General features: G+C 44.3%; 1 protein-coding gene across 1 annotated transcript in view; it reads right to left on the bottom strand.

Moving 5' to 3' along the window:
- Window positions 1–957: 957 nt before the first annotated feature.
- lrfn1 (leucine rich repeat and fibronectin type III domain containing 1) overlaps window positions 958–26,038 on the bottom strand; it is a 30,771-nt gene continuing 5,690 nt past the window's right edge. The window contains exons 2-3 of the mRNA XM_062552845.1: window positions 5,772–7,155; window positions 958–1,984 (exon numbers count right to left, since the gene is read on the bottom strand). Of these exons, the coding sequence (XP_062408829.1) occupies window positions 958–1,984; window positions 5,772–7,135 (2,391 nt within the window). The 5' untranslated portion in view covers window positions 7,136–7,155. The remainder of the gene's footprint in view (window positions 1,985–5,771; window positions 7,156–26,038) is intronic.

Genomic DNA, 26,038 nt, shown 5'->3' with positions numbered 1-26,038 from the left:
GGTTTTCTTTACCGTTGATTCTTTGTTTTATTTTTTTTTATTATTTAGTCATTGTTTTTTTTGTTGTTTTTTTGCAAGTCATTACATAGACTGGTGTGATACTGGTCCGTTGTATCTCGTGTCTTCTGTGCAAAAGTCTTGAAGTTACCCGACATATGGGAAAGGTTCGTCTGGATGCTCACTAATGCAGTGGGTATGTTTTTATGCTTCTTTGTTCTGTTCTGTTCGTCTTTTTTTCTCTCTCTTTCGTTCGATGGAAGTGGAAAGGAGGAGGAGGGGGAAAAACAGCAGTCGTATCCAGCCTTCACACGCCTTGGCATCACATAGAAAACAAACAATCAAACAAACAAATAAACAATAAAAAAGAAACAATTAAAAACAAAAAGGCTGGGTTGGTGGTGGGGGGGGGAGGGAGGGGCGTACATGGCAGAGTATGACCACAGCTAGCAGCATCCTCCATTGGTACTTCTTTTAGAATAAGGCACCACTGCAGAACATCATGGCCCTGGCCTCCTTCCTGGTCTCTCTTTCTATCTCTCTCTCTCTTTCTATCTTTCTCTTGCTGTCTATCTTGCTCCCTCTCTCTCTGTTCCTGTTTCTGTCTCTGTCTCTGTCTCTCTCATGCTCTGAAACCAGGGGAGGAGGAGGCGGTCTGAAGCCAAGAACTGTGCTATCTCAAGTGCTGCACCAGACAGTGTGTGTAGGACAGTACTGACACACGCGCATGAAAGAAAATGGCATTTGTATTCAGGTATGCATCTGTGGTTTTGCATGTGTGCAACTGACTGTCTGTCTCTGTGCTTGTGTCTGAGTGTGCTTGTTTGTGTGTGTATATGTGTGTGTGTGTGTGTGTGTGTCTATCCATCCGTCTCTGCAATTGGATAAATGTTGTGTTTTTTTTTCTTTTTCCCCGACTGGAAATGTAAAAGCCGCCGCGCTCCACTGTCCCCCCTCTCCTCACACCGTGCTCTCCAGCATCCACTCGGTGCTGCTGAACGTGACTTTGCGGTTGGCCAGCGGCGACGAGTCCACATTGAGCTGGTTGGACGACTTGTGCCTGCGCGTCCGGGCGCGCCGCGGGTAGCTGTGGCTCTGGAACAGCGCGTAGTCCCCGTCGAAGGAGAAGCGGTGTCTCGTCCGTGCCAACTCGCCGGGCAGGAGCCCGATGTTGGCCAGCGCGCCCTTCCGGCTGTCCTTGGCCCCGCCTCCGCCGCCACCTCCGCCGCCACAGCCGCTGCTGGGCCCGATGAGGCACAGCGACATGGTGGAGCCCGTCAGGCTGCTGTCGGTGCCCGTGTCCTCCGAAAAGCCGCCGCTGGCGCCGTAGGACGCCTGGGCGTCCAGGCTGGCGCGGCGGGCCAGCGCGGCCACCGCCGCCTTGGCCGTCTTCTCCATGGCCGACAGCGGGGGCAGCGCCACCTCCAGCGCGGCCGAGTCGTCGCTGCTACCGCCACCGCCAGGCGCCGGCTCCAGCTGGCAGTCGCTCTTCAGCTTCAGCACCAGGGCCCTGCAGTCCGACGACGACTGGCGCCGCTGCCCGTCCAGGAAGCGGCTCTCCTCAGTGGGCGCCGCGTGCTGCTTGGAGGCCGAGCGGCCCATGCGCCCGCCACCCTGCGGGTGGCTCCCGTTGGTCTGCGAGTGGACGTTGCTGCTGCTGCTGCCGCCGCTGCCGCACGCCTTGGCCTTGGCGCCGTCCGGCCCGCCGTGGGCCTTGTAGCGGATCATGAGGATGATGATGAAGACCAGCACGGACGCCACGATGATGCCGCCGATGATGATGATCATGGTGCCGCCCAGGAACTGGCTGTGGATGAAGCGGCACTGGCTGGCCTCGGCCGCCGTGTGGAACTGGACGCAGCCCACCACGCGCGTGGCGGTCAGCAGCGTGATGCCGTCGTCGTAGACGGCCAGCACGCACAGGTCGTACTCCCGGCCCGCCGCCAGGTCGTTGATCAGGAACGTCTTGCTAGCGGACGGGATCATCCTGGGGGGGGAGACAGGAGGAAATCGAGAAAAACAAGTTGAGAGAGATCGATGCGGAGCAGAGAAAACAGCCGCCTTTGTGTGTACTGGAGGTTCAGCCTGAATTCTCAAAAACGGAAGGAAAACAGACGCTCTGCAGCCAATAACTCAATATCTTATGGCAGGATTTAATTTCAACAACAATAACAATAAAAGTTTTCTTCTTAGGGCTGTTTTTTAATCCATTGATGTTAATCCCTTTGAATATGGCTTATATTAATGGTCTTCAAAATATGGATATTACATACACAGTAGAATTTAGCACATGATCTATTGTTTATAAAGGAGATGTCCTCCTTATGAGTGTTTCATTTCTAGTAATACCATTTTAAAAAAACAAAACTCCCCCATTATGTGTCCTTCATGGCAAAGCTAACGCTGATTCGGTGATGATTATCAATACCCCCCTAATAGGCACGGCTGTTTAGCCGCAGGACAGTCTCCTCCAGAGATCTGCTGTTCATTATTTTCCTGCCGTGCTTTTTTTTTCTTCCTTTCATTACGGCCTGAAGGAGAGTATTGATTTCCTGGCTCTCTGTGTAAATCCTCCGTCTCAGTTGCTATGCTAGGGAAGGAGAAGTAGGACGTCAGCTGTTCATATTTAGCATACTCCACATGTCTTCCCCGACGTCCACAAGGGCGGGTTTGGCGGCAGAAATATATTTCATTAAGATCCATTTAATGTTAACAAAGCTGAATGTTAGTTAGTGAGTTAGTTAGCTGGTTCATTTGTACACAATTCAGTTTGTCTAATTCAACGCTTCTCTGTATCTGTCATAGGAGTTCCGTGATATTTAGAGTTTGCTAAATTGATAAACTGTGCAGAACGACCTACTGTTTGATGCAAGCTATATTTAGCTTTTTCATTATGAGTGCTGGGACAACCAACATCCTCATCTTACAGACATTTACTGCCATGTCGATCCTAATCAGATAAATAGTCATTTTCCTCATGCTGAGTAAACAGTGCGAAATTTGCTCAACATGTCATTATGTTCTCAAACATGGCTGCCATTGCGTAAAAGAGATGGTGGTTATTATTAAGCTGTGCTGTGTGGTTAATATGTCAAAAGGAGTTTATTTCAATACTCTCTCTTCTCTTCTCAATCTTTTTTCTACTACTACTACCCTACCTGTGGAGTTATGAAATGAGATATCATTTTCACAAGTCACACCCCAAGGAATAATTCAAAAGTGAAATGTGGCCGTCACTGTGGCATATCAAAAATTCTCAATAATATAATTATTCTCAATAATGCAGAGATTCAATTCATGGCTAACTGTTTCCCTTCCACATGGATTCCATTTTTAGCTGCTAGCTGAAAGTATGCTGTGAGAGCAGTATTCTGAATTTGACCAGCAGTTGATTGTCTATGGTTGTTCCAGGTTTTCACTCCTGCCTCTACCTTGTAGTACCTCCAACCTTTTCACTCACAACCTGCCCTTACCCCTGAAGTACCTCCATCCTTTTCACTCACAAGCTGCCCCTACTCCTGTAGTACCTCCATTCTTTTCACTCACAACCTGCCCCATACCCTTTACTACCTCCATGCCCTCCACTTTGGTAAGCATCACAATAAAGTTACATATTTACATCCTTATTATGAGTGCTAACTAATTGGAGTCAATGTCGTCCAGCTCTACCACAGTGCCGAGATCAATAAGCTTTATGCATAACATGGGCAAACAGCATACTTACACATCCTGACATTTGTGAAACCTACTGCTCAAACCGCCATGAATTATAATCAGAAAAAAAACGGCACAGCTAAAACTGCTCAGTGGTCCTTCAGAGTGGAGTGGAGGGGTAGATAGGAGTCATGAGAGACTGGTAGGAGGGAAGATAAGCAAAGAGCGTAGCTACGGAGGGGGTGTGGGAGGTGGTGAGGGTGGCTGTGAAGAGTTGTTTTTGCTGCTGTGGCGCTGGAGATAGAGGGGGCAGAGGTGGAACGATGCGCGTCGAAGGTGGGCAGTCAAAGAGAACACAAACTCCGAGCTCAATCCCAAAAGCGACATTATTGCAGTATTACTGCGGTATTGAGTATCTCAGCGCTACGGTTACATTAAACGTCCTGATCTATCAGAGGTATGACCTTACGTGATAAACTGCCAAGGCTTTTAGCACCTCCATTTGATTCCATATTAGCACCTTTCAATAAGGAGCGGAAAGATACAGTACGGCCTTTTTTACACTGGCAACAAAAGCAAATGGAAGAAGACACTGAGGCTGAGTCATTCTCAACAACAGCAGGAGCAGCAGGGGGTTGAGACGGCTCTTCAACTCATAAAGAACAAATTATATAAAATACGAATGGTACACTTGCGCAATGTATATGTGCTCCACTGATGGGCCATATACTGAAAGTGCAGTTTAGGCAATTATGACATGTATGAAATTTTCCATTCCTCAATAGGAACATTCATGAATTTGTCATTTTCTCAGATAAGATCAAGGATGCTTTTTCATAACATTTCCATTTATATAATTATTACACTTTCATTAAACAAATTACCAACTAATGGGTATTTCTATCTCGATTCATCTGTTGTTGTTTTTTTCTGCCATTTTATTCCACATCAAGCAATTTGAATATTTTGCATTTTTTTCCCTCACACTGAATGTGAAGTATTTTCAGCTTTTCACATTCTGATCTCTGCACAGCAGGGGATGTTTTTAAGATTCCCGGCTTTCTTGTGCACACTCATCTGTAATGGGGCTGCGATGTTTCACCCACACTTTAGAACTCTCCGCATTACGACCCTGCCAATTCCCACACCCCACAGAGTAGCACCAGCAGCAGCATCTGTGACATGAAGATGTTCATGTTTATTAATGAGCTAATTAACGGGCTACTTGTGCCTCTCTTGGACACCAACCTGAAAAAATGTTAAAAAATGTATTGCATGTTCAAAATAAAAGCCTCTCTGACATAGTCACAGGCTAGTGCCATGGTGTTTTGTTACTAATGGTTTATTGGTCCTTTCAACCAACAATGTCAAAAGCGACAGTATTGTGTAGCAGCTCGTATTTTGGCAAGTCCTTGACTCAGTTGCGTTGCGTTTTTATTAATCAGCCGTAACGACTTCTCCTCCTAACTGGCTGGATTCCGTCGAACGGCCACAGCCAAAGCCGCGCGGATGTAAAAGGACCTGGTCAGTTTTAGCCAAATGAGTAGATGCACAAACCAATCAAGACTCCCAGATGAAGAGCCTCTGTGTTTGTCAGAGGGACGGATTTCTGTGGCGTGATGAGTGCCAGGGAAGCTTTAATAGGCTGAGGCTCTTGGGAAGGACTCGCACAAACACATTTGGTTTGGATGATTTCCTGTTCTAACTGTGGGCATAGCACAGCAATGCATTATGGGTATAGAAAAGGCACTTCATTTATGTTACTGCACGGAGATGAAGTTGAACATCTCCAGAGTCAATCATAGTAATTACAATTACAAGAGATGTGAAGAGCAATTTAGAACATGGATTTTACATACAAGGCCTTTACACTGGACTATAATCTGTTTCTATTGTTCTCTCTAGACCATTCTATCTCCGATGCCATTATCCCACCAGAAGTTTAATGTATCTTCGTTTTCATTGTTTTTTCCTTCGTCGGCTGTGTTCTGTTGCACCTCAACTATTAAGTCACCTTGGATTTTAACATCTGCCAGATGCTCAATGACATACAGTTTGTAAATAGAACGCCTGGAATGTGGGAGGAAATGGTCCTGCGTGTTTAATCAGGATTAGCATACCTGTAGACCAGCGTGTCGTCCGCCGTGCTGTTGTACTGGATCTGGTACATCCGTATGTTGGGGATGTGTCTCTCCGACGGCCAGCGGATGACCGCCGACGAGGCGGTGACGTCGGCCACCACCACCCTGCGGTCCTGGCTCTTGGTGTCGTTGGACTTGGAGGAGGTGGTGATGTCGCGGAGGCGCGAGCCCTCGCGCAGGTGCCCCGTGTTGTTGACGAAGAGCGGCAGCGGGATCATGCTGATGTCCACCTGGGCGGTGGCCATGCCGGCGGCGTTGGACGCCACGCAGGTGAAGGCACCGTTGTCCTTGAGCGTGGTGATGAGGATCTCCAGCGTGCCGTTGTCGTGCACGACGGTGCGCGAGTTGTTGTGCACCAGCTTGCCGTCGGGGAAGCGCCAGTGGATGGCAGGGTCCGGGTCGCCCATGGCCTTGCACTTGAGCGCCACGCTCTGGCCCTCCATCACCGACGGGTTGGAGACGGTGTGGCGCGTGATGAGCGGCGGGTCGCAGGTGAACTCCTCCTCCTGGATGGACCAGAAGTACTTGTCCATCAGGTGCTCGGGCGAGGCGCACGTCTCCAGGTCGTCCTCGCGGGTCAGCCGCCGCAGCCAGAGCAGCTCGCAGTTGCAGTGCAGCGGGTTGCCGCCGAAGCTGACCGCCAGGCCCGTGGGGTTGGAGTTCTTGGGGTCGGACATGACCTGCGCGTGCTGGAACAGGTTGTCCGGCGGGAGCTTGTGCAGCCGGTTGGACGTCATGTCCAGGCGCACCAGCTTGGTCAGCATGGTGAAGGTGCCCGCCTCGATGTAGTCGATGAGGTTGTGGTCGAGCGAGAGCGTGTTGATGTTGGTCATGCGCCCGATGGCGTTCCACGGCAGCGTGTGCAGGTTGTTGTACGACAGGTCCAGGTCCTCGATGGTGGACACGAACTCGTCGAAGGACGTCTGCGCCACGGTGTGGATCTGGTTGTTGCCCAGGATGAGGTGGCGGAGGTTGACCAGGCCCCGCAGGTGCTCGCTCTTGATGGCGGTCAGCCGGTTGCCGTCCATGTGCAGGGCGCGGAGGGCGCGGAGGCCCAAGAAGGCGTGCGGTGCGATTTGGCTGATGGTGTTGCGCGACAGCGTCAGGTGGACCAGGCTGGTCATGTTGGCGAAGTCCCGCCGCCGGATGACCGTGATGAAGTTGTCGGTCAGGCGCAGCTCCACCGTCTTGCGGTCGATGCCCGGCGGCACGAACAGCAGGCCCGTCTTGGCACACAGAAGGGTGAGGGTCGGCGAGATGGTCTGGCATATGCAGCGACCTGGGCAGTTCTGCGCTTTCGCCAGCACTCCAAACACCAACACACACAAAACCAGCCGCTCCATAATGTATCAGCTTCCAGGTTCTGGAACAGAGGAAGACAACAGAAAACAACATTAAGGTACAAAACACTTTTTTGTTTGACTAATTTATGTCAGTACAATACCGGCCGGATTTGATCAAAATGTGTCCAATTTCACCAGTTTCATCCCCTGTGCATGGCAAGGGGACAGATTGTCACTTTTGTGAGGGAACTGAAAGATAGCTTTTTCAAGATGGAGCAAACATTTATTTATAGCGTGAGCTATCTTCAGAGACATACCTTTACTGCAGAGGTAATTTAACAGATGGTGAAAAACTCATTATTTCTTATTGCCATATTGGACTCAAAAATTGATTTGATGCTTCATTCAATCAGAGAATTGGGACACAAAGATAGTCTACTTCTGAGACCTCACAATACAATCCGTTTGAAAAACAAAACCGTGGGAATTCAATGCAAGGCTTGCTGACAGACGAGACTGTTTTTTATCCACGCAGCAATTTTGAGTTAAAGCTGCTTGACGTCCATGCTTCCCCCAAGGTTTTGCATGCCAATGCGTGCTTGCAGTGTACTAACATGAGGTCTGTACACTCAAGACAGGTGTAGATGACGCATACACACACATAACTGTCGGCTTATAAAGTACAAAGGCTGATTTCAGATGGAATACAACTGAGCGCTGATATCCAGCTATGGCAAAGCACTTGTTTTGATTAGAAAATGATTCCCGATCCTATCATGGTGAACAAGGATGGTGAGGCCCGAAAGCACATTCAAGAGAGGCCTACAATTACATTCAGAAGAGATCTGAATCTCACATGCAACTCACAATATCATAGTGATCTGTGAAAAGGAAGCACAATTGACACAGTACTGCAACAAAAGATTGTTTCTAGGCTGAATCGTATGATGAAGATGCAGACAGGCCTTCGTGTTCACTCTCATTGAGAGGAAGAGACATGTTTAATGCATTTAGTAAAAACAGATCTGTGTTGTGTTTCAGTTTCCTGAGGCACTGGTCTGGGGCTATTCTGCAAGGCTCTTCCGTAGCTGGGAGAAATACTGCTTTAAGTGGGGCTCCTTAAAAAAAACTGTACTGTGGAATTAGATGTAAACCCTGGGATTGGTATTAATGCAGCGGCATCACTAATAGACAAACTCAGAAGAAAGGGGGCTTGGTTCCAAATCTATCAGCGTGTGATATGACTTCATGAGTCTCATGTGTTGTGGGCAATGACTGGACTCTACAGTATGATCCTCCATTTAGGCCATATCGATTTCTTTTTCGAAGGCCGCATATGTCTGGCCCTTGACAGGTACCGGAAGAAAACCTTGACTATAATAACCCCAAATCCCACCGGACAGTGAACTCCACCGTCAGCCATAGTACACTTCTTTTCCATGACTGCAGCATCCATCTTGGTGGCTGACATACTAAATCAGGCCTGAGTGTGTGTGTGTCTGTGTGTGTGTGTGAGAGAGAGAGAGAGAGAGAGAGAGACCCAGGCCTGTTTGGTTTACAAGGGAAAACACTTCACAAGATTGCTCACTAAAAGTCCTTCACTCTGTGATCTGTATTGGATGCAGTCTCCCTACGGGTGAAGAGATAAACAAACCGGTCAAAAAAAAAAAAAAAAAAAGCTACACAAGGGACCTTTGGAGATGGATGGACACAGCTATAGGCCACGTATGGTCAGTGCATTGCATCATCCTCTCTCCGTGCACAACACACATCTGGGTATGCATGTATGTTTTATGGTGGCACATCACACACAATAAAGCAAGTGTGTGTTGAAAACAGAGATGCTCATAAATTATGGGGCTCAACCGCAACGTGAACCGTAAGCCGCCTTGGGACGCAGGGGAGGCAGGCAGGCAGGAAGCCACTGAGGCATGAAGCTGCCTTCGCTGTGCAAGAGGGACGCGACCCCTGCGGAACAGCTGATGGAAACATCACCGTGATTAGGATGATGAAGAACCCCGGGGACCAGAAGTGAAAAAAAAAGAAAGAAAAAAAGAAAAAGAAAAACTCGAGCAAACGATAAGGATGATGTTGGGTTTAGAGGTGGAGGCTAAAGCATCAAAGAAAGTCAATGAAGTTATGCAACCACATGTGATTGAGGGGTGGCGGGTAATAGTGTATCATTACCATTAGGACTGATGCTGTTATTATTCCTCAATGCAAATGTGTGCCGGTGTGCAAGTTCACAAGAGGTGACAGTGATAGAGGCAGTGAATGGCCGCACTGTACATCTCTGGCCTCCTGAGGAGCAGAGCAGCTCTCTTTCTGCTCTGGGCCTGTGTGCTGTGTGTACTGTTAGGCCTACAGTAAGTCCCAGTTACAGAATGGGAGGTGAAGAACCAGGAGAATGACTGTACACACCACAGAGCTGTTTAAGCACAGTCAGCAACACACACATGCTCAGATAAAGAGCCAGACTTCTACACATGTCAGCCACATTAGGAATATGGCATCACTCATCGTCTCTGAAGCATGCTGTCATCCATGTTTGACCTATAGAATTAGTACAGTATGTGTCATCCAATCACTATGAAGAGGTCCTGTGACCAGTCTAGCGTGGTCTTATATGTGTAGTGAATAAATACATCAGTAACACCAGCAACTCCCCAGCACCACACTTCTCCTGCAAGGTCATGTCACACTACTGGCAAGTTGTTATGCATCCAACAGGCTATATACTACACCCACCTGAAACCACCTAATCTCCAAACAACGTTACACTGGTCTTACTATCGTTTTGATGTTATTCACTTACAGAATTCAAAGTCTAATTCTAATCTAAGCTCTGGTTGAAACACTGGTTATAGAATAACAAAAACAGTGTATTGCACTACAATTTAGCATATCACTTTATTATCCATCATATTGAAAGACAATGTGACATTAGTACTAAATATCTATAGACTATACAGTACATCACCGTTTAGCCTACCTGAGAATAGTGGAACAATGCATTTTACAACAAAACATGTGTTACAATGTGTACAGCCATATGGATTTTGGAACCTATCAATCGATTTCAATCATTAACAATAATTATGTTTTCTTTTTGTGATTTGCATATTATTTCTATGTCTTTAGTATTGCGGTGATTGTAAAATGGACAGTGCAAGCATTCACTGTGCAAACTAGGACATACACTATCCTCATAGGGCTATCTGTGTTCCAACATTTCCTGTTTTTAACCAGGGAGGATTCACTATTGATCTTCCTGATTCTCTTGTGGTGAAAAAAAGGAACTTTGTTTCCAAGGCAACTCTGCTCGAGAATTTAGGTCTTTGAATTACATTAAGACACTGTTAAGCTTCCAGAAGAATGAGGTCTCAATCTTGATAAAAGATAAGGCAGATATTGAATATTTGAAAGCTGTTTCTCCATTCCTTTTCTGTAGAAAAAGAAGAGGTGGTCTCGGGCCTAAAGAGCTTTTCAAGAGCACATTTTTAAACCCGTGGGCGGATGTATTTATCTTTGACAAATGTCCTTCATTTGATTCCAATTAAGGAGGAAAATGTGCGTGTCCTGTTTTCAGCAAACAGCAGCCTGTGAGGCAGACTCGGTATACTTTACCATTAATTCCAATTTTCCAATCAGCAAATCTCCGACAGTGATCAAAGCATGAAGTTTATTAGGCCACATACAGTTTATCGGGTCCCTGAGGTGATGCGGCAGGGTTTTTTTTTGGTCAGGTTTATCAATATATGAGTAAGGGAAAAATTGTGCAAGATAAGGTTTATCAACATGAAACTGCATCTTGAATATGTTTGCTAAAACTATCAGCACGTGATTGCTTTGTCTGTATTCAAAAATGTCTGCTTGTTTGTTTATACACACAAACTACATTCATGTGCTACTACTGTAATAATAGCAAACAAGCACACACATCCAAATTCGGAAACTGGGTGCTGGAAGAACTAGGCACAAAATAAGTAAAAGATGTCCGCTACACCATGATCTCTGAATATAATTTTACTACGGACTGCAGCAGAAGCCCACACATAGAGCTCAGAGCCCAGCCATTGTTGAGGAAAAGTGCTAGTTGCACCGGAGAGGTCAGTAGCATAATCACACTGCCAGGGATGGTCCTGGATGGTCCAAGTGTTCCTACCCCAACACAGAAAGACTGCCTATGCAGGACCAGCCAGCCAGACAATGGCAGAGGTGCCGTTCGTCATGTTATGAGGTTGTGTGCCATCAAAATGATTTTGGAAACATATCAGGAAATATAATAATAATAATAATAAAATGACACTTATGGGTGCCTTATATAATTGGGTAGTCACAGCATGAATCAATTTTGTAAACTGAAATAAAAACACAGTAGTTGCATGTGATAGTGTTGAATAACTAACTAACAAAATAAATAAAAAATGTGGTTTAAATCAGACCTGGCCTCTTATCATTCTTATCATTCATTTGAATCAGTAATTGAGTCATTGTTACAAAGTAGACCATCTATTACTGAACATCAAGAATGTAAATTAGGCTATCATTAGGAGTCGTTAAGGGAAGTTCTTTGAACACAAGTTACTTTAAAACTGCCCTTTGGGTGACCATAATGTTACATTGGGATGTCAGTAACAGGGAGTCAGCATATTTGATTATGGAATGCCAGATAGAGAACGTGTGACTGTTACTGTCAGATATTGATCAACTCACCCAGTGTACTGATATATAACATACAAAAAAGCATTTTAGTTCCTTCAAAATACAAAATACAGCATTTTATTTTGATACATGGGATGGCTCCAGTATTTTTAATTTTATTTTGACACATTTATAAGTTGGGTATTGGTATTTTTTTGCCTGCACACAGCTATTGTGGCAACAGTAATTGACAGGAAAGTCAGTCAAACAGCAGTAAACCTGGGGCATATTTATGGAGCCTTGTGAGGCATGACAAATGAAAGAAAACGTCTACCTTTGTTTGATGTAATAAAATAAATATTTTTCTCGAATGGGAGTTTTTGCCGTTTTTGGTCACAGAAAATTATCATGGATTTGCGATTCAAAGGTTGAAGCAATTTGTATGTAACAAACTGACAAAAACAGTTTCATAATGTGCCATACCAATCTGTGAAATGTTATACAATTATAGCTGAGCAAATAAAAGAAAAAAATAGTTATAATTTTGAGCTGAAACTAATTATGCATGCATCACAAGGGAAATGAGAGAGAGAAATAGACAGAGCGAGAGAGAAAGCAAGAGGGAGGGAGAGATACAGAGAGAGAGAGAGAGAGAGAGAGACATCAAACAGGTCTCGTCCCCATGACCACTTCTTTGATTGGAGTATATTAGAGTAATCAATGTCATGCCAAGTTCTCATGTCTAATCTACCCAGACGTTTCCATTTGGGTCATGGGCTATCGAGTCTTTGTGTCTGTGAACAGAATCAATGCCCTGCAATATGTATAACTTTTTCATCTAGAGTTTATACAGGAGATGATAGTAAACATGACTATTAGAGACAGCATGCTAACATTCCAGTAATAGGCCAATCATGAGAGGGCTAACTCCTAGTTTAACATGGACAGCAGGCATTTGTTATTATCACCACCCCACCACCACCACCACCACCACCACCACCACCACCACCACCACCACCACCACCACCACCACCACCAGGCTGGTGGGATCCAGTAGTGCCACTGTGTCTGTGTGTGTGTGTCCCTGGTGTGGGCGAGTGTGTTGTGTTGCGTCACAGTGGCCGAGTCAGGATTGTCCTGCTTAGCGCTGCCCTGGGGGCTGAGGCCTGCAATTGTCATCTTTGCTAACGAGCACAGTTACCGAGAGGAGAGAGGGGGAGGATACCGTATCATTCCACATGTGACACTACCTTTTCACTCAAAACGCATATACAGTAGCTGTTACATAACTACAGAATAACTTTCACAATATAGGGCTCAAATGATGGGCAAATAATAACATTCTGATGTGCAAATCATAGCATTCTGTTTCTATTTACATTTTACACAGACTCAACAACAGTTTTAGAAACGGAGTTGTAGAATCACTTCCATTGCTCGGAAGGCACTGTATGCTACGAGCTAAATATAGAGAACCGGCACCACTTCTCATGCTGATCTGCTCAACAGGAGGAATCCGACACACCTTGGCTTTATGGACAACCTAAACTGCCTGAACATCCAGTGATCCCCGACACCACTGTCTGTCATACATGGAGGAGGCTCAGGAGGTAGAGGAGCCGTTCTTCGAGATCAGCTCCTCCTGGCCGTGTTGAAGTTGTGCACTGAACCCCAAACGGCCCCACATGTGCAGGTTTAGCAGCTTGCATGGCAATACTCCGCCAGTGTATGTGTGAATGTGTGTGAGTATATGTGAGGCATGAAATTGTAAAGTGCTTTGAGTGCTTGGAGAGGGAGAAATCAAATGCATTTGCCATCACCATTTACACTGTGCTAGATTCCAGCATACTGTAGCCTCTAGTCTCATGCAAGCTACTGTTTCTGGCCAATCCTGACACTTCGCATGCCTGGTGCTAATTATTTCTGTTAAGGATGGCATTTTCTGTCTCTTAAGCTTGATCTGTGAGGCCTTCACAGCCATGTGTCAAAAATGTGTCTGAAAGAGGCCCAAATGCGGCTGCTGTCATTCCCAGCTGTTACCTCCCCGACTGTATACATCATATCCAGCCAGCATAAAACACTCTGACGATAAGTAAGGCGTTCACTTGCACCATTCATATCCATTTTGCATGGCGTCAGTGCCACAGTATAACCATCCATCTATGGGCCTCTCATTGTGCCTTCTGAACATCATATGATCCAAAGCAGAGGAATTCAGGTCAGAGAATAAATTTCCCCAGTGACTAATGCCTATCAACATCTCACATAATACTTTGATTAACCTCTTCTCTATGAACGTTCCATGAACTGGTTTATAATCCACCTGAGGAGGACCATAACAGTGTGTGTAAACTCTATCACTCTTATCTTGATAAACACAGATGTGGCATTTACCTGAGACAAACACGGTGAAATTGTTTGACATCTGGCTCAGTCCATACTGAATCCCAGCACCTAGTGCAGCAGACTTTTAGCTGGCCGTTGGATAACCTGAGCTCGCACTGAAAACCATAATGAGCCTAGGTGCCTAAGGCTAAAAAGCCAAGGTTGTTTTTGCTTTTTTCCTCACCACGTTAGGCTAGAAAATGATTTGCTGCGGTTGGGGGAAAAAAAACCCAAGCACTGGCCCGTCTGGCTTTTCATAGTTTAGGTTGATTGGTTTGTTATGGTTTGCAGTTCCATTCCAGGTCATGGGAAGTCAAACGGGTTTATTGTTGTGTCAGGAAACAGGTGAATGCTATTGATCACTAATGTGGTTCACACTGCAACTCCACATTTTCTCCCCCACAACAAGGGGCTTTGTTTTTTTCATTTTCTAGACCCCTGAGCATGAAGCCTTCTGCTTTTATGGGAAAGCCCCCTTCAAGATGGAACATGTTCAATGGCTTTACCGTATTCCTAGGCTTGTTTATGATTTCAAATAATACAAGAATAACATCAACAAAAATGGTCGTAAAATCATTCAAGAGGGGAACATGTCCGAGATCTGCTCTAAGATGGGCGACAGTGAGGAGTTGGGCGTTAGCTGAAAGCTAGCAGAGCATAGAGTCAGATTTGTGGTACATCCTCTTCGCGCCTCAAGTCCCTTCCATCTGGTCATGCCGGGCAGATAATGAGAGACAAGTCAAGCTGTGAAGCACCAGGAAGTCAATTACGCCACCAGTCCAGAAACACACACACACACACACACACACACACCCACACACACACACACACACACACACACACACACACACACACAAATGAAGGCATTTAATGTTTGTTTACCAACATGCTGCATTCCACATCTGCCAAGTGCATTCTGGAGGAAATATATATAGAAACAGAACAATTTGAACGTGCGCACGACTGAACAGAATGGACGCTTCCAAAACAAATGTTAAAAGCTCGCCATGAAACCTGTCAGAGAGTAAATGCCAAACCAAAATGTCCCAAGCACGGTAGAAACGGCTAAACAGTGATATGCTGAATGCCACAATCCACTGTTTCATAAATTCAGGGATATCTAAACACTGACAATAAAATAGGCTTCTGCTGAGGAATAATTACCATGCTATTTCTCCTCAGCGTGTCAAGCCTTTTTTTTTTAACACGGTCAGTATCTTATCCACAGTAATAATTCAAACAAGAATAATTCTCAGTACAAATTGGTATCAGCAATGTGTTCAGTATGACAATGCTAAATTTACAGATGTAAATGGACCAATTATGGTTCTATGGCTTAAACCTCTATTAGCAGATTGGAAAAATCAGCAAGCAAATTGAAGGTTATATTCATAGTGTTCCTTTCTCAGCCTTTAAACGACTATTTGAGTAATGATTTATTGTACACTGTCAAAATAACAGAAGTTATCAAGATGTCAAAGTTTCCATGTACAATGATTAATGGATAAAATGTTTCTTGAATACTTTTTCTTGTCATAACAAATACTCAGGATATTACTTTCAATAGAGTTAGGTAGTTTGTCACGTTTAAAATGTGAGTTTTTCAAAAATGTGCTCACTCAAAGCGTAATTGCCCACTATAACACGTTCTCATTGGAAAACTGTGTGAATTGTTTGGGTGTCTAGACAGTCAGTGATGAAGGTGTTGACTCGTTTCATTGTACACCTTCTGTCCAGAACTAAACTGACAGCATTTAGCCAAATATATCCACTCAGTATGCACAGTTTGCCTTCAGAAAGAAAACAATAAAGTTAAACAAACAAAAGCAAAATGACTGGCATTCAGCTGAAAACTAGCCAAAATGGCACTGAAAAGATGCACTGTGTGGACCGACGACCGCTTCTCCTCTCCCGGTCATCCTGTGAGCTGATGCAAATTGGTCAGCACCTTGTGTGTGCTCGGCATGTGAAGCGGCCAGACAGAGGGACACAATGGCACACGACTCAGCGCTGACCGGTCCGGCGGCACACACAGACACCGCTTTAAAAAGAGCATGAATCAAACACTTGTCCCCACCAACAGGGGCCCGGGTCAGCACGCACGCACGCACGCACGCACGCACGCACCACATAATGACTCAAGTCACCGCAAAACACTTGGTAGAGTTTAGTGATGCAACTCTCTGTCCAAGATGACGGCTAGTGACATTGTGACTGTGCCGGATGTTTCGCCGGTCGAACCAGTGGCATTCAAGCAGAGACAGAACGCAGGGATATGGATTCCTGCCATACAGGAGTTCACACATGCTTGTGGCCCTTCCTCAATAACAACAGTCTCAAACTACAGGTGGGAATTGGGGGGGGGGGGTGGTGTGGAAACACTGATGTCTATATATACAGTATATACAGTACACACACGGTGACGGCACAGCACCTCAGCAAATCAATGTGCAGTTGATGACAGGGATCCATAGTCAACACAAGAATGAGACAATTACACCAGATGGAGAAAAGGAAGTGAGAGAGAGAGCGAGAGAGAGAGAGAGAGAGAGAGAGAGAGAGAGAGAGAGAGAGAGAGAGAGAGAGAGAGAGATCACAATCTGTTGATTCATCATTTTGCGAGGAAGCACTTGGCCCCAATTAAGGTGCTGGCACTGGCTGGCTGGCTAGATTCTTCATCTCATTAAAAACTGATAACAAGCTGATATTTTCCTATAAGTGTGTATAAATGCATCTATGAAGAGCCATGGCATATGAACAAATCTGTTTTATTTATTTACTTATTTTGTTTAAAGGCACAATGTTCTCTATAGTTGAAACGAACATCTGTCTATATAAGTTTCATTACAGTGCATTAAGGCTGGTGATTTTGAGCAGACACTTATAACTCATGACAAAATGCAAAGGCTTTGCTGCCAGAAATAGCTGTTGATAAACAGGAAACAGGAAACTGCAGCCTGGAAAGTTTTCACGCATCTCAATTTTATTTAGTCTTGAGGGCATGCATCATTACATTAGAATGTTGGAAGAGATGCTCTAATGAATAAACAAATGACGCGCATTCAGTTTGTATATCTGCAACCAGGAAAATGAGCTGAAATGAGAGGAATAATGGATCAAGTCATGATGACAACGCTGGTAAGATATGATCTACTTGGCCAAATTCCGGTGATGGATTGTAACTTAGCGATGTTATGGTTTCCATGGCTGTTGGTTAGGAGGTCTAATGACATAATCAGCTCGCTATAGCTTTGGGTTATAAAAAACAGTTGAGACATCATTTGGATTGCAGGGCAGGAAAGCTTATGATTTCTTCACTGCATTATAGAGATGCAGTTGACCTACCTATCTGATGCTCAAAGGCAAAGTTTAGCATTGTAACCTATCGTACTACGCCATTAATAGCCCAGCATGCATTGCCAACTACTCTGAGTAGCATAGGTGATGCTGTTCCTGCTAAGATTGAGGAAAAAGAGGCGACGCAATAACTACCCATTCAGTATGCCATACAGAGTGTGGGCAATACGTCCATGTTTACATGAAATATGTTAAAACCATGCCTACGATTGAGACAAATGTGCTGAAGCATGATTCCACCTGTTAGTGGTTTCATTCATCCGTAGTGATTCATCAGTCAATGCATTTCTGTGAGGAGTCTCCAAATGCTGCTTTCTTATTCTGTGCCACCACCTTTCCTTAATCTGAATGCAGCATTGTGGAAATATGGTCTAAGAGAGCAGCCTACCTGAAAAGTAAAGGAGATACTTTGGAAACACCACTAACAGCCAAGTTCACACCAATAAAAGCTTGCTAACATGCTAACTAGTGTCTTTGGTAATATTGTTGGCCTTGAAATCATAAACAGACACCAGACGTTTAGGAGTTATATGGTTTATGAACTACTCTGACTTGTAAAATACAACATAAGTTTAAATGGACAGGACAACTGTTAAAAAGTCTTACTAACAGTCTCATGAATCTCATGTGTGAATCACAACATCAATTGAGCTGTGACACAGCACCATATTCGGTAGGCTATACTGATACAGTATGTTTAGTATTTTCAGACACACATTTTGTGTGGTCCACTGCTACCACTGCTGTTTTTACCGCACTGATTATTAAGGTGATTCATCCTGCAGAGAGGGGTTGGGGTTGTGCTACCTGCTTAGACGCTGCAGTCTCATAATAGGCGTCCGCAATCACCTGCAATTTCGATTTTTTTGAATTTTAAAGTAGGGCCTCTTTACTTTGTACCTCTGTCTGTGTTACCAACACTACATGAGGTCAACAAAGCCCACTTTTAAAGCTGACCACAACAGTGGCTCTCCACAACACAATGTTAACACCCTCTTTTTTTTTTTTTTTTTCATCAAGCCTTATTGACTTGTTCGGGCGCTTTTCTGACCCAAGGTTACACAATCTGAGTTAGCTGAAGTTCCCAAGTACAAGATGCAGGTCATTAGTGGGATGGAACACTGGCTTAGGTGGCTGACAGTTAGAGGCTGAGTGGGAGAAATTATCCTCTACAGGGTGATTCAACGACTGGAGTCCCTTCGTCCTCGGAGAGGATTGGAGCCACATTAGGAGAGACTATTCAGAAGCATTTAGCACATCCTTCAAACATCCCACAGGCCTTTTTAGCCAGTGGTCTGGAGGACGGTCTTCAGGATTCTTAGAGAAAGAGGGGCACACAAACACACACACACACACACACACACACACACACACACACACACACACACACACACACACACACACACACAGACACATACAGACCCTACCACAGTGGTATTTAATCGTTTGAACAGTTATCCCAGGATTTGTGTGTATGTCTGTGCTTCAGTGTGTGTGTATGTGTGTGTGTGTGTGTGTGTGTGTGTGTGTGTGTGCGTGTGTGCGTGTGTGCGTGTGTGTGTGTGTATGTGTAGGAGGTGCAGAAAGCACATCGACCACAGAATTGTGTGCCTCAAGAGAGACGTGGGGGGTGGGAGGTAAATGAAGACCAGCAGTGTCTGCTTAATCCGAGGAACCACACACACACACACACAAACACACACACGCACACACACACACACACACACACACACACACACACACACACACACACACAGAATTGAGGCCACAGTGGCACTTGAGAGCATTACACAGTGCAGTAGGCGCGATAACTGTTCCCTCTGAACAAGCGGCTAAACGTGTGGCCCACTCGTGGGCTGAGCCGTTGGAGGACACCCTGGAGAGCGATGTTGGACCTTATAGGGGGGGCGGTGAGGACTCATCGCTCTCTCTTAGTCTTTTCTTTGATCCAGTTGATTTGCTGACAAATGCCATTCATTAACGTAAGCATCTGACGGATGTGTTGGTGTCCAGCCCCTGCCTTTCAATAAAGGGAGGCGACATTCTCTGATGTGTCAGTAATTCTCGGTAATACATTTCAGTTGTCAGACTCAATAATATTGTGTCATGGGCTAGATATTCAGTATTCCAGTTATTTTATTAAACTGGAATCTTGCAATTTTGCAGACTAGATCTTACAGGAGAACTTTTCACACAGATTTCTCGGTTTCTCGAGGTTACCGAATTAGCCTGGTTAGCGCCACCACTTCTCAATGAGACGTGGTCTGGCAACCAAACGTTCATCTTCTCGTATTTGAAAAAAAAATCCAGATCCGTTCATTGGGCGCCACGGATCAAATGCGTCTATCGAATGCATCTGTGCATAGCTCACCATCGTCTTGCGTTCCCCTCTGTTCTGTGATTGGTTCCCTATCGGATCATTTTTGCGGTAGTTTCCAGGCTGCCTTAGCAGCGTGAATCAAATCGCATGCAAGGCAGTATGGGAATACCCAGGCTATTAGCGAATACTGTTGGTATGAAACAAAAAAAAAATGCCTTTGGGGGCATCTTTAAATTCATGCCCCCAGAGTGTAGCACTGCAGCTGCCTCCATTGTTGTTGTTGCTGTTGTATCGACAGTACTCAGTGACCTCGAAAAACAGCGATCTATTTGAAAAAGAGTTTTCCTTTAAATCCTAGTTGTTGTTTATTTCAATTCAGTGTGTTTGTCTATTACTGAGCCCAGGTGCTGGTTTTCAAACAAGGCAAACAGTTATTGTAATTGGGTCCAACTCATTAAAATTGATCACTCCTAAGCAAACGCCAGACATTGGGTAAAGATAGTACCCTTACTTGACTGCAGTGGCTTGTTTTGGCTCACTGAGTCCCAGTTTCGGATGTAATGACTTCTGCTTGTCTCAGTGCAGGGCCTCAAGCATTTAAATTAACATCAACTTCAGCAGGAAGCATACGACTTCCTCAAACCGTGTCCGACTTCATCAGATTCAGCTGCGTAGATGCGCCAAACGACCTCCCAGATTAAAAGTCTTTTATGTGTTCTCCCAGTGGAGGAACACGTTCCAATTCCACAGTCACAGTGTCACATGAAATCCCCCGAGAGGATGATCTTTCAAAAGACTTAGAAGTTCCTATAGACATTTCCGTCTTTTTTTTTTAATTATTGCTGTGACTAAAACTAATAATGAAAATGAGTATGTCTAAGAAGTTATTGTTTCATTTGTGTCCCTATAGGTCCAGAATACACAAATTACACATCTCATCAAGGAGCATGTCCATGAATGAAAGTGCATTTCCTTTTTTTACTGTCTTAGAGCCAAGTATAACCTCACATAGTGCATGACATGGAGGAGTTTCAGCACCACGGACAGCGCCCCACATAGTGACGGCTGAAGAATCAGTCACTGCATGTCTCAAGTAGGCTAGGATGGTGTCAGGATAGTGCCAATGTCTCAGTTTATCAGACATGCCACTGCACTTCTGGCAGACTTAACTCTCGCTCCCACGGTAAGGTAGAGTTCCATTCAGACACAACCATCCAGCACTCATTATGCACTGGCTTTTGCTTATTAAATTGTCAGACAAATAAGTTGCAGTCATTTATAATGGGGTCAGAGCTGACTGGTGGAGAGAGAGGAGTCTTATATAACAGGTCATGGGGAGTGTTTTTGCAGCTGTGGTGAACGTTTGACAGAGACTTGTTTGTCCTCCTTCGGGATGTCATTACGTTTCAGGCCTATCCTCCTGCATCTCCACAAAGCCTATTACCATGGGGATAGAGGGGAGAGGGTTATCGCTGTAATCCAAAACGTAAGTAAACAAGTGTGTGATGAGCAATTCCGTCGCTCTCTCTCCCTCTCTCTCTCTTGCTCTCCCTCCCCCTCCTCTTTCTCTCTATCTCCCTTCCCCCCCATCTCCCACTCTTTATTTCTCTCTCTTTCCTCTCACTGGCTCACTCCATCTTCTATTCTCTCTCTCTTCTGTGAACCTTTCACTCTGCCTCAAATGATGCCAGTGAGGTTTTTTTGCCCTTCGTTCTTTTTTTTACCCCTTTACAGCAGTACAGAAAAGTAACGAGTCTCCCGAGCAAGGCCGGCGCAGGAGCGAGCCCGGCCCAGATGTGGCTGAGCTCTGGCTAAGCTCTGGCTTGCTCCGTGCCAACTCCGGGCCTGATCCGCCCTTTCATCCCCCATCTCCAATCAGCTCGCACTCTCGCTCCATACATGTCTGCTGTAAAGTTAATAAGCAATAGGCTCCAAACAGCTGAGACTTCCCCTGTCCCACTGTCGCCAAAACGGCGCTCTTTTTTTTCCTTTTTGATGGATGATGCAACGAAAGCTTAATGTTAAAACTGTTTTTCATGACCCGAACCAGATGATTATACAGCAGCCCCCCCAACCCTGTAGAGACTAGAAAATATAAGACAAAACTGCAGCACAAAGGCACTCAGCTGAGCGTCGAGCAGCTGCCTGCTCTGGCCTGCGCTGCCTGTCTGAATATAAATTTGTCTCTGACAGCTTGTGTACCTCCTGTCCCACTTAAGATGTGAACAACCACCTCAGCAAACAGCCATGTCTGACAGGACTCACTGGCAATACATAACACTTTCCCTGGACGTCTTTCCCGAGCCTCTCCCCCTATACCTCACCTCACCTCGCATCCCCATCCCTTCTCTGTGAGGCTAGATGTGGACAACTGTAGGAGAAATAATTGGTGGTGGTTGGCAGGATGGCTTGGATGCTGTGTGTGTGTGTGAGTACACAGGGGGTGCGCGGGTATGGAAACAGAGTCAGCTTGTGAATGGTGCATTGTACCAGAGAAAAACACTGAGACTTTTACTGATCCTCATGTATAGTGCATTTAGAACAAACCTTTAAAGAGAATGAAGGGATGAAGGGATGGATGGATGGATGAATGAATGAATGAACTAATGCATGGTTGGATAAGTGATGAATTGATTGCGGATTCCGCTCTCCCAGAAAATGTGTCCATGACCCAAATAGCCCAATTTGAAAGAATCAGCAAAAACAGATCCATGCTTCTTAAAATGTTCTGATGGCATTCATTGAATCCTATCAGACTTTGCATGACTGTAAAAGAAAATTGATTAAGCGTATCTGCACCGCTTATCTACTGTGAATACTAAAATGAAATAACAGCAAGGCAAACGAGAAAGCATGTGTGTTGCAGGGATGCAGTAGGCTAAACCACGATTATAAACTGCAAATTGTAGAATTGTACACTTTTTTTTTTTTGCTTGACCCTTTCTCCACAAAAAATGATTGCAAAATCAGTAGTTTAACTTGAGTTGGGGTATGTTACATTTGTCCTATTTCTTAACCAGTAAGCATCTGAAGTGGGACAGTATGGGCATTTCACCCTAGATGATACACTGCTGTGGGTTTGAATGAAGCAGAGCCAAATCACCAGCCACCACCATCATCCATCTTCATATCTGCACATACCGCTTTAAACAAAATGGGTTCCATCTGTAAAAATCAATACGTTCTTTTCCTTTGCTCCCATACCTCACTGGTATTCATGAGCTAACCTAAATGACTTCTACTCAGGTCTGGATCACCTGCTGCTGAACCTCCTGTAGTCACTGGCCTATAGTGCCTCGGCCCTCGCCAGAATGTGACTATAGTCTCTTTTCAGCTGAGGGAGTAGAACATTTAACATTGATGCTATAGATCTTATATTCTTTAAAAAAAAAAAAGAGTGAAATCAAGTATGATACTATGTGCTGATTCTGTCAGACAAAACTATAGATTTAAATGGCTGGATAGTGAGCGGGAGCGTGTGCAATTAGGTTGTTAAATTTGACACTATTCTGCTACTGCATCTTCTCACTGGCTTGTCAGGCTCCAGATTCATTTCCATTGACACTCCTTTGAAAGCAAACCATTTCCTGTTGGGAACGCAAGCTCTGTGACTCACCCCTGTCTCTGCAGAGCTGAAACAGGAGACAAACAGTTTAAAAAAACATGACTAAATAGATAAATAAATATATAAATGAAAGGATATGTGAAGTCCACAACAAATCAAGGAAACACCTTGGGATGTCTGACATGAGTCACTCCCTGTACCAGCCTAAGGTCCATCCACACACACGCACACACACACACACACACACACACACACACACACACACACACACACACATACTTCGTTCTTGCTTGACAGCATCTGATCCGACGTCATCTCTGTGAGTCAGGATCATTGTGTCTGGGGCATCTTTAAACTCCAATTTGGTGGCACATGATTTAGAAGACCTTGGGTCCCTAATTTAAATGCAGGGCAAAGTGCAAAGTCAGTCAATGAGCAAGTTATCGCACATGAACTGGTATGTGAGAGCTTCAAGCTGACCCACTGTTTGTGCTTAGGATCTTACGCATGGCATTACATTTGCAAATTAGATTTGGAATAGCTTTCAAAATTTGCTATAGCTAGGCTTTAAAAATTGCACTTTGCCCATAATCTAAACAAAGGCCCCTTTTGTTTCTGCAGATGTTTCAGTTAGAGCTCATTGGTTATCTGAGACTGACATGAACCATATGATGCACACAGCATGTCACTGTAGATGATGTATCTTCTCATAAGCTGTCAAGACAGTTAGTTTCCTCAGGCACAACAGTGTCATGTGACCATATATACTCTCAAGACAGTTTTCAGAGTGTTTTATCCCAACATATAACTATGAAACAGAGGCTATCAAAATAAATCAACCTTTCCGTCAACTGACATGACTGCTAACATGATTTCACAATTTTATCAAGTAGCCAGAGATTCATTGGCCTGCCAAATACGGCTATCTGGTTGACAAGCCCAGTGTATGAGAAAAAGTAGTGCGAGTAGGCATATTTCTTGATTGTCTCTGTCAATTCACACACACACACACACACACACACACACACACACACACACACACACACACACACACACACACACACACACACACACACACACACACACACACACACACACACACACACACACACACACACACACACACACACACACACACAAGTCAATGGGATGGAAAGCTTTCTGACCCCAATGTGTGCACATTTTTCTGTGACGTGGACCGTGAAGGGGTCAATATATATTCATTGAGTGCATGCTAAACATGCACTTACGGTTGACAAAATAATATGCATGTTTAGTATGCACTCTATATGTGTACTGTATAAGAGTTTGATTCCAAAACGCTATATATCCATTTTTAAAAACATTAAAAAGTCATGTTATTTAATTATGTATTTCAGGTAATATCAATAAAAATGCAATTGTTTTGTTTTGATTGAGTAAAGATAAATCAACTTAACATAAACCAATACAGTTCCACTGTAATTACTTGCAAAACAAAATGCAAAAAAAATATTTATGAAAATTCATTAAAATGGTGGATATAGGTAGCGTTTTGGAACCAAACTCTTCTAAGAGAGAGAGAGAGAGAGAGAGAGAGAGAGAGAGAGAGAGCACATGCTAAACATGCATATTTCAAGAAAGAAAATAAGACCCTATAAACCGCACAAAACAAACAGACTGCCAACTGCAGCGGCAATGAGATTGTCTGCAGTAAACAACTGGATCAGAAGTTAGAGCTGATAAAACTGTGATTTGGAAAAACAAACTAAAATGTCCACAAGCAGAGAGGGGTGATTAGACTGATCTGTGCCACGCTGCTTTGACAAACAAAAAGCCTAATTTCAGTAATGGGACTGTAGGAGGCAACCATTTTTTGATGTTGTTTTCCAACCGCACTTTTTGATGTTTATGAGTTAGCAATATTGGCCTCCCCCACTTCCAGAAAAAATGCTCTGGCTTTGCAAATGAAGTTTCAATTAATTTCATGCTATCTTCATTAATTTGTATTTGGAAATCAACAAATCTACTGGGAGCTGTCAAACAACAGTAGTGCATTAGATTTGCATCTGTTTCAGCCCTTTTTCTTCTGCTTTAGGTAAGGAACACCTGTTAGCCTAAAGCTGGATTACACAATGCTTTTAATTTTCATGTGATTATCATTTTAACCATGCACCGAAGAATTGGCTAATGCAAAAACCCCAGTAGTTAATACTGTTACAGCAAAACTTCTTCCCCCGATGGTCTTCCTGTGGTGTGCTTGCTTTACTTGCTCTATATGCCTCAACAAATATGTTATTTTCTTAAATCCCAAAGCAACTGGCACTGATTCTAAAAAACTTCATGCAAGCAAGCAAGCAAGCAAGCAAATGTATTCCAACTGCTGCACATTGTGGACAAATGTGCACATTACAAAATAACTAAGACAACCATAAACAGTGTACAGTATACACTACTGGATTTAATATATATTTGTTACATTTTGGACCACAACAAGAACATTTTCAAAGATTTACCACACATAAAGATTTAACTCGACCGTTTTGTTAACTAACTAACCACTGAACTCTTTTATCTATTATCTCTTCTTAATTCATGGCATTTGCTGAACAATCAACATTTTTACTTTGTCGTTGTTAACCAATGCATTTACTACTTCATGTTACTTCAGAGTCCCTTCAATCAAAAGGCTCAACCAAGCTCAACCCATTTT

The sequence above is a fragment of the Sardina pilchardus genome, chromosome 13 (assembly GCF_963854185.1).
Source record: "Sardina pilchardus chromosome 13, fSarPil1.1, whole genome shotgun sequence".
Lineage (NCBI taxonomy): Eukaryota > Metazoa > Chordata > Actinopteri > Clupeiformes > Clupeidae > Sardina > Sardina pilchardus.
The sequence above is the reverse complement of the archived record's forward strand: the minus strand, read 5'-3'. Positions and strand labels throughout refer to the sequence as shown.